The sequence below is a fragment of the Mustelus asterias genome, chromosome 25, assembly GCF_964213995.1.
Source record: "Mustelus asterias chromosome 25, sMusAst1.hap1.1, whole genome shotgun sequence".
In the NCBI taxonomy this organism is placed as follows: domain Eukaryota; kingdom Metazoa; phylum Chordata; class Chondrichthyes; order Carcharhiniformes; family Triakidae; genus Mustelus; species Mustelus asterias.
This window is the reverse complement of record NC_135825.1, coordinates 30835062-30844549: the sequence shown is the minus strand read 5'-3', so window position 1 is coordinate 30844549 and position 9488 is coordinate 30835062. Positions and strand designations below refer to the sequence as shown.

The following is a 9488-nucleotide window of genomic DNA, read 5'->3' as shown; positions in this document are numbered from 1 at the left end:
TGCGTTTGACACAAGCAGTTGAATTTATTAGATTTGACACATCAGCCCTATTTTGGAAAATACCCAAGAAATGAACATTGTACAACTCCTTGCTGAAACATGGAGATGTTTGTAGTACATTTACAAATAGAGATGACATTCAAAAATAGTTAATGATTTACCTGATTTTACAAACACAAATTGGAAGACAGTAATCATGTACATTCTGAAATACAAATATTCCAAACAGTCTGCTGGGAAGTAAAAAAACTGTATTTTGTGAAATAAGATATGTAATTTTCCTAGTAATTAGAGGATGAGTCATAGTTTCAGACAAAGATTTTCTTCACATAATTTTGAACATTTTTGTGGAGCTGTTTCCCTGTAGCTGCAAAAATCTCCTGTGCCAGTTTACGTGTTCCTTCAGTTTCAGACCACATGGCTCGATAAACAGGCACGGTGTACTTTTGTTTTCCCTGTGAAGAGGGCAACAGTGACAACAATTTTTATCTTAAAGTTTATTTATTTATTAGTCACAAGTAGGCTTACATTAACACTGCAATGAAGTTACTATGAAAATCCCTTAGTTGCCACACTTTGGCACCTGTTCAGATTCACTGAGGGAGAATTTAGCATGTCTTTGGACTATGGGAGGAAACCAGAGGAACCCCACGCAGACGCAGGGAGAACATGCAGACTTCACAGACAGTGACCCCAAACTGGGAATCGAACCCGGGTCCCTGGCACTGAAGCAGCAGTGCTAACCACTGTGCCACCATGCTGCCCCTTAAGGGAAGCATTGGTATATTAAACAAATTAATTCTAGGTTTATTGATCTTCATCACTCCCTGGCTATCGTGGCCACCAATTCGGCAAAAAAGCATTAAAGTGGTATAACAACTTTGTTATGCTGAACATTTTTGTATTACACTGAAGTAATAGTACCGGGACAGGCATAGTAATAAGCAGAAATGTTAACCCTCTATCTTAGTCTGTCAATCTTTTGAACTTTCACCAGTCTTTTATCATGAGCATTTCTTTTTCTCTATGCCACAACATTTGCCATTTGTGTCTCCAACTAAGTTGTCTGTTTTTCAACTTATTTTTGTCTCTGCAATGTCTTTGTTCCCCAGCTCACATTGTCTTTCAAATCTCAATGCATTTCTGCAGACATGTCTTTCTTGGTGGTGGTCCCAAACTCTCAAATCTGTGTGGCTCTGCCCTTCAATGTTTGGTTGTACTCCCCAGATTTTTCTCTCTGCCCTTTCTCAGCATCTTTCACTTAGTCTCATTTACCCTTATTTCTCTGACAGTTTTCAATGCATTTTGAAATGACTCAATTTTAATGTATAGGATATAAATAATCTACTCAACAGCAAATGTGTTTGTAATTATTACATTTTTCATCTTGCATTTCGTAGAAAAAAGAGATCATTAATTTCAGTGTAGGATACTCATTTACATACCTGACTATAGAGGAAATTCCTGAGTTCATCAAACGCGTCCTCATAGTTATTTTTCACAACAATCTGCACCCAGCGAAAACGCAGTTCTGCATTCTTAGCCTTGGATATCTTTGGGTACATTTCAGCCAACTTTACAATATTGCCTACAGAAAACCAGGTTTTAAATTTTATTCCAGATATTATAGTTTTAATGCAAATAATATAGACAGTTACAGGGCAAGAGTAGAGAGGAATATGAGCCAAATGCGGGCAATTGGGACTAGCTTAGTGGTTAAAAACTGGGTGGTTGGGCTGAAGGGCCTGTTTCCGTGCTGTAAGCCTCTATGAATCTATACCTTATCTACAGTTTTTTTTCTGATCACAATTTTTTAATATTGGGTTGTAATATCACTTACCACCAATATTGTATATACATGGGAAATTACTGAAATGAAACGTCTTTCATGTTTCATGTTTATATCAACCATCCAGATCAGCAAAAATCTCAAGTCCAATCCTAACAGGCTAACAGCAGGATTGTCACAACTGGCCTGGCCTAAGGCTTGGAAGGTAGAAGTGGTTAGGATGGAAAAGGGGGAGTGGGGAAGGTGGTCCCACTCCTGAACACAATCTTGTAGACTCTGTAGTTATAAGCCATAAAAAGCAATGTACATTGGATTCAATCCTTGTTCCACTGAGTTAACAAACCTGAACTGGGGAAATAGTGTTTTTAAAAAAAGCTCAAGTACCCCTTTGGTTAAGTAAGGGATGGAAAAGATAAATGTTTTCTATTCCAGAAATGATAACCAATGGCCCCATTCAGCAACTGCACATGTAGGAGTGGTTTAAACTATCATAGCTAAATTACCTGCCAACACTCACCATCTGGCTCATGCATAAAGAATGGCCACATGGTTTGAGGGTGCCAGTGGCATGGAACTGTACGCCTGCAGCAAAGGACGGGAGAGAAAAAAAAATCGAAGTAGTACGGATGCAATGCGTTAAATTTTGTAATGTAGGAAAACTTGCCAGCCAATTTGCACACAAGGTCCCACCAAAGACCAGTGGTTAAAGGATCAATGTTGGACCAGACATCAGAAAGGCCTCCACTGCTCTTAATTGAGGGTACCAACAGATATTTTGTGTGCACCCGAGAGGGAAGATGGGACTTTGGGTTAATATGCTGTCCAAAAGAAACACTGCAATGTTTCCTCAGTTTTATGCTGAACGGTGATCCTTATTTATTTTCCACAACAATCTGCACCCAGTGAATAAATAGTTCTACATTCCTAGTTTTTGCTATCTCTGGGTACATTTCAGCCAGCTTTGCAATATTACCTACAGCAAACCAAATTTCAAATTTTATTCCAGTTATCATAATCAACTTTTATGTATCTGGAATGGGACTTGAATGCAAAACCCATGACTCGGGTACAAGTGCTACCACTGAGCCAAGGCTAAACATAAATTGTATGACCACAGATTATCTTTAATCTTGACTATGAATTGATCCTTGGCTTTTGTATCTATACACTACTAAGTGCTACACTACTTCCATCCTTGGCATTAAATATATAGAATTCTCCCATAGAAATTAGCAAATTCTAACTCTATTTTATTGAGATTGATAGATTTTTGCTAACCGGGAGTATTAAGGAATATGGGGCCGGGGTTGGGTGGATGGGATTAGGATAGGCCATGATCTCTCTGATTGGCAAAACAGACTCGGGCTGAATAGGTGACTCCTGTTCCTGCGAACTTGAATCATTTTGAACTCTAGTGCCACAGGTTTAAAATGTATCTAAATAACCTTCACTTTAGATGCACAGTGTTTAGACTTACTGAAATAAAGCTATTAATATACAATCTTAAAACATTACATTCTTGATAGGAAATAATTTTAATGATAATGGGTATCAGACTAAATGTTGTCCATGTGAAATGTGTTTCATGTGTTGCTCTAAGTAACTAAGAAATGCTAAACTTTATTATGTGATAGATACAATTATCATGACTGTTACCTGGAGACAAAGGCGATTTTTCCAGGAGTTTATCAAGGAAGTGCACAATCTGGTAGGTTTTCCATGAGGACAGATCAATGGCTTTGATAGCATCCACGTTCAGATCTGCAGCCAGCCACAGAGCTGCCAAGTCTTCTGCAGGTTTCATGAGAGTATCACCAGATGAAAGGTCAGGTAGGTAAGGTGGCCATCCAGGGATGTTCAACCAAGAATCAAATTCAAATCCTTAACAAAGAGAAAAATAGATAGTTCAGCAGCAAATGTACTAGAATGTTTAACTCATGCAGAACAGTTCTAGTCTTTGTCTCAACCTTGACTGCTGTTTGATTCTGCTGCATTCAGTCACTGGAAAGTTGTTTTTGATATTCAGAGTTTATAATATAGGTACCGGACCCCCTATCTGGGATAAAAAATGTACCATACATTTATCCAAATATCTTGGAGTATATTGGCTCATGCGTTTGCAGCATTCCAGAGTGCATCTTTTACATTGAATTCTTTGTCAAATTCAGCAAATCCCAAACCTCTCTTGAATGCAGTGAGCATTTTATGCATCAATTCAGTATTGTCCCTGGTTTTGAATGCCTGCAGAATGATTTGATTCTTGGGCTGGTTCAGGATCATACAGCAAATAAACTCCAAAAACATTGGGGGTGATTCTCCCAAAAATATTCCAAGTGCCCAATTCGCGCGAAAACGGGAGTAACTTCCGCTGGCTTTTTTAGCATGATTTTAAAAATGAATCTCCCACATTCTGAACACTGCAGAGTGCCCTAGCGAGATTTATTCTGAAAATCGGTGAGCGGGACCTATTCCCGCTATAGAAGAGGCAGCATAGTGCTGAGCAGGCCACTGCGCATGTGCCGAACTGTCATCGGGGTCATTGGTGCATCCGCAGAGCTCTGCTGTTAAGACTTTCTAATATTATCATGGAAACTTCATCCAAGTACGTCTCTGCAGCTTCATGATCAGCTGTAGCATTTTTACCATGTATTTTGAGTAGAGACCATGGCATTTTAAAAAATCTGTCAGTTACACCATCCTGATGAGCATTCACATGGTGTTATTAGACCTAGCTGTTCATTGAACACTCGCTTGGACCATGATATTGAAGCAATCCAATGGATTATTTTGCTCTAATGGTGCCTGATCTACTCTAGCAATACTTTGTCTACATGGATAGCCTTCGACTGATGGGAGTGTTTTCCTATTATCCATCAATTTGGGCATATCACATTGTCAGTATACGATTTAAGTCATTTCTCTTTTTGCTTCTTCAAATCATAAGTGGTCAATGTACCAACACCATATTCTTCACTTAATCTTTTCATTGAAGTTCCCTTCTCTAGACACGTTAGTAACTACTAGCTGCAGATCTCCATTCTGAAAAACACCCTTCCACCGCTACTGTCTGTCTTCTGTGACCAAGTCACTTCTGTATCCATCTAGCCAGCCCAGCACGAATCGCATGTGATTTTAGTTTTTGTACCATTATGTCATGTGGGACCTTGTTAAATGCCTTAACTAAAGTTCATAATAAACTACATCCACAGCCCTTCCCTCATCAATTATCTTTGTCACCTCTTTGAAAAACTCGATCAAAATGTAGTTTTAAAGGCAAAATGTTGATATTTGATTAATACAGATGCAAGGCAAGAATTAGTTTCTCAGAAAAGGATTGTGATGATTTTCTAACATCAGAATATTTTAAACAAATGTGTTCTATTATAGCATTAATCTTTATGTTATAAAAATGTCTATATTTTAATTTCTGGCATGAATTAAAAATGCATACGTTAAATTAAAATTCAGATTAATTGCAGTTAGTAGCAAAAAAAGCAATATTTATAGTTCCCATAAATGCCTATTCATTCGGAAGACTTTTTTTTGAAGTGGCAAGCTAAAGAGGGTGGCAGATGGTCTGCAGGGTCGTTTGTCCTGTCTAAATGGTCTGCGGACTTAAATGTTTGAGAAGCGCTGTTAGAATATCATGATGTGGAGATGCCGGCGTTGGACTGGGGTAAACACAGTAAGAGTTTTAACAACACCAGGTTAAAGTCCAACAGGTTTATTTGGTAGCAAATGCCATTTAGCTTTCGGAGCCCTGTTCCTTCGTCAGATGGAGTGGATACCTGGATATCTCCACTCCATCTGACGAAGGAGCAGGGCTCCGAAAGCTAATGGCATTTGCTACCAAATAAACCTGTTGGACTTTAACCTGGTGTTGTTAAAACTCTTACAGAATATTATCACACCAGGGTTAAAGTCCAACAGGTTTATTTGGTAGCACAAGCCACTAGCTTTCGGAGCACTGTCCCCAGTGGTCCGAAAGCTTGTGGCTTGTGCTACCAAATAAACCTGTTGGACTTTAGCCTGGTGTTGTGAGACTTCTTACTGTGCTTACCCTAGTCCATCACCAGCAAGTCCACATCAAGAATATTATCTATACAGATCACTGCACCCTCTGGAGGAATATCGTGTACTGCGGGTAAATCTTGATGCTCACTGCCGCAAACAGACCCTGAGGCAAAAGTCTTCAATGCAGATTTAAACGGAATGTTGCTCAGAATTTTCAATATTTAATAGATATTAAGACCCCAGATTATTTATTTCTAAAAGGCATGGAGAATTTGGGGCGGCACAGTGATTAGTATTGCGGCCTCATAGCGTTAGGGACCTGGGTTCAATTCTGGCCTTGGGTCACTGCCTGTGTGGAGTTTGTACGTTCTCTCCATGTCTGCGTGGGTTTCCTCCGGATGCTCCGGTTTCCTGCCATACCGGAAAGATGTGCGGGTTAGGTTGACTGGCCGTGTTAAATTGACCCTTCGGACAGAAAATGCTGTCCGCGCTCACTCCAAAACTGGAAAATCCCGCCTGAAGTCCGCCCCCCCCTCACAATTCCCATGGAGGGCAGGATGGGAAAATTTCCCCCCTTAGTGTCAGGAGAACTAGCAGAGTAAATACATGGGGTTATAGGAATGGAACCTGGGTGCAATTGTTGTCGGTGCAGGCTCAATGGGATGAATGGCCTCCTTCTGCACTGTAGAGATTCTATGAACAAATATATATTTACATGTTTTAAATAATCTCCATGAGTAGATGATTAATGTGCCAAGGAGATATCAATTATGAAATGACAAAACCTCAACTGGTGCTTAGAATTAACCAACATCAGATCTGAGGTTATCAGAATCCCTTACATGCACCATAACCCTGTCAGCTGTCCATTACATATTTGTAAGGAAATCTGTATGACGGTCAGGTTGGTCTCTAAAATTTAAAAAAAACATGCAACAATACCTTGGTAAACCATAACTAGCCACCATAAGTAATTGACCCATAAGTAACAATAGAAAGATTAATTCTAAAAAAGAGCATTTTAATAGCAAGAGTTTTCTTTCCTCTATTTAGTGCATTCAATAAACATTCCATAAAATGACATTACCTGGCCTTTTTTCAACATTCTTTTCCTTGAGTTCTGGGAAATAGTTTAAATAAAAATTCAAGGTATCCTCTGCTACAATACTTTGGAACTTGAATTTGTCCAGATAGGCCTGCATCCAAACAAGAATGTATTAAGATCACAAGAGTTTGTTTGAATGAAAGCAAATGCCACAAACGGAATACTGAGCAGGTAGGAACACGACCTGCAAGGTCCCCTCCAAGCTACACACCATTCTGACTTGGAACTATATAGCCTTTCCTTTACTGTTGCTGGCCAAAGTCATGCAACTCCCTAACTACCAGCACTGTGGATGACCTTAAGATATCGGAGCAGAATTAGGACATTCGACCCATCAAGTCTGCCCCATTACATCATGGCTGATATGTTTCTCAACCCCATTCTCCCAACTTTTCCCCGTAACCTTTGATCCGCTTATCAATATTGAACCCATCTATCTCTGTCTTAAATACACTCAATGACTTGGCCTCCATAGCCTTCTGTGGCAATGAATTCCACAGATTCATCACCTTCTGGCTGAAGAAATTCCTTCTCATCTCGATTCTGCACCAGGTAAAAGCTGCTCACCACCATCTTCTCAAGGGCCACTGAGGTTGGGCAATAAATGCCTTCATCTTATGAAGTAATTTTTTGAAATACTTATGACTTGTTTTCAATAAGTAGCAATGCACTCAAACATGGGACAAATATGTGAACTCCACAAGTGAAGTGTTTGTGTGCATGTTACAGTTTACACCATGTGCTTCCTTCATCTTGCAGAATCCACACCCACGAAGATTTTGGCATATTTCCTCTCGTATGTTTGTGATCTGCTTGCCACAGAATTTAATCTGCATTACAATACCCTTAACTCTGTCAGGGTCCATTTGGCTTGGGAAACATCTGAATAAGTATGCTCATCGATGGATGTCCTTCCAGATTTGGATATGTTTCTACATTAACCATAGGAATTCGCAGAGAGAGAGAAAAGAAACTCTATGAGCAGATTGAGGTAAATGGCTCGTTAATTTGTTTTCAATTGTGCTGCTTGAGGGACAAGTGTCAGCCAGAACAATTCTGTGCTCTTCTCTGAATAGTGCTGTATGATTTTTAACGCCCATCTGAACCATGAAACTAGACAGAAAACTTGATTTAATATTTCTCCAGAAGGGTGGCACGGTGGCACAGTGGTTAGCACTACTGCCTCACAGCGCCAAAGACTGGGTTCGATTCCCAGCTTGGCTCACTGTCTGTGTGCAATTTGCACATTCTCTGTGTCTGTGTGGGTTTCCTCCGGGTGCTCCAGTTTCCTCCCACATTCCAAAGATGTGTGGGTTAGATAGATTGACCATGTTAAATTGCTCCTGTGTGTCAGGGGGACTAGCTAGGGTAAATGCATGGAGTTGTGGGGAAAGGCCCTGGGTGGGATTGTGGTTGGTGTACTCGATGGGCTGAATGGCCTCCTTCTGCACTGTAGGATTCTATGGCAGCACCTGTAACAATGCAACAGTTCCCTTGTACTTTGCTACATTACGTGCTCAATTACTAGACTGCCACTACAATGCATAATCTCCTGACACGAAGGTCAGATCTGAGCTAAGCTGAATTAGCTGGAAAACTGTCCTTCCGATAGGATTTTCATTCGGTGAAATATCTTCAGAAAATTCTTGCTGCAACTTCAAAGTTTCGACAGAGCATAACACCTCAAAGCTCAATTTGCAATCAGCAGGGTCAGTAAGCAACAGGAGATTGCCAGAAGAAAATGAAAGGAAGAAATTCAATTATTCGGGAGGAAGTCAAAACCTTAAGTTAAATGGTTTATACTTAAATTTTAAATGGTGATTTTCAACACCTTCATTGTCAGCATATTTGCTCAGCGATGAAGTGCAGAAAGTATTATTTTTTAAGACTTTATAGCTGGGCTCAAAAGGGAAAAGCAACCGGAAATAAGCTCGAGAAAGATTGAGCACTGTCACAGCTTCATGTCTGACTCTAGCACTGCTGCTTCACAGCACCAGGGACCCAGGTTCGATTCCCGGCTTGGGTCACTGTGCGAAGTTTGCACGTTCTCTCCGTGTCTGCGTGGGTTTCCTCCTGGTGCCCCGCTTTCTTCCCAGTCTGAAAGATGTGCTGGTTAGGTGCATTGACCATGCCAAATTCTCCCTCAGTGTACCCGAACAGGCAGCGGAGTCTGGTGACCAGGGGATTTTCACAGTAACTTCATTGCAGTGTTAATATAAGTTTACTTGTGACACTAATAAATAAATACAAAATAGTCTAAACTAGACCAGGCCAGCATGCGACTATTAATCAGTTCATCATAAAAGCAAAAGAAAATCTTTATTGATAGTAAAGAGTTCTTACCCGAAGGAAAGCATCAAATTTGTTCTGATCACCCACAAGGTGAGCTAGATATGATACAAAGCAGTAGCCCTTCTCATAGGGAGTTTCATTATATGTGTCATCAGGATCAATACCTAAAAAGAACACATACAATGAATTAAAACATTTCAAATAAATTAATTTCAAATTAAAGGAAAACACATTTCCCTAATAACCTAATAATGAACAGGTTATGCTACCTCATTTCAAATAGTGATT

At 39.9% G+C, this 9488-nt stretch overlaps 1 protein-coding gene across 4 annotated transcripts in view; it reads right to left on the bottom strand.

The window, feature by feature from the left end:
* rnpep (arginyl aminopeptidase (aminopeptidase B)) overlaps positions 1-9488 on the bottom strand; it is a 34975-nt gene continuing 25487 nt past the window's right edge. For all 4 annotated transcript variants that reach the window (XM_078242302.1, XM_078242304.1, XM_078242303.1 and 1 more), the window contains 5 exons: positions 9252-9364; positions 6891-6999; positions 3446-3670; positions 1446-1588; positions 1-455 (listed from right to left, as the gene is read on the bottom strand). In XM_078242302.1, coding sequence (XP_078098428.1) covers positions 309-455; positions 1446-1588; positions 3446-3670; positions 6891-6999; positions 9252-9364 — 737 coding nt within the window. In that variant the 3' untranslated portion in view covers positions 1-308. The remainder of the gene's footprint in view (positions 456-1445; positions 1589-3445; positions 3671-6890; positions 7000-9251; positions 9365-9488) is intronic.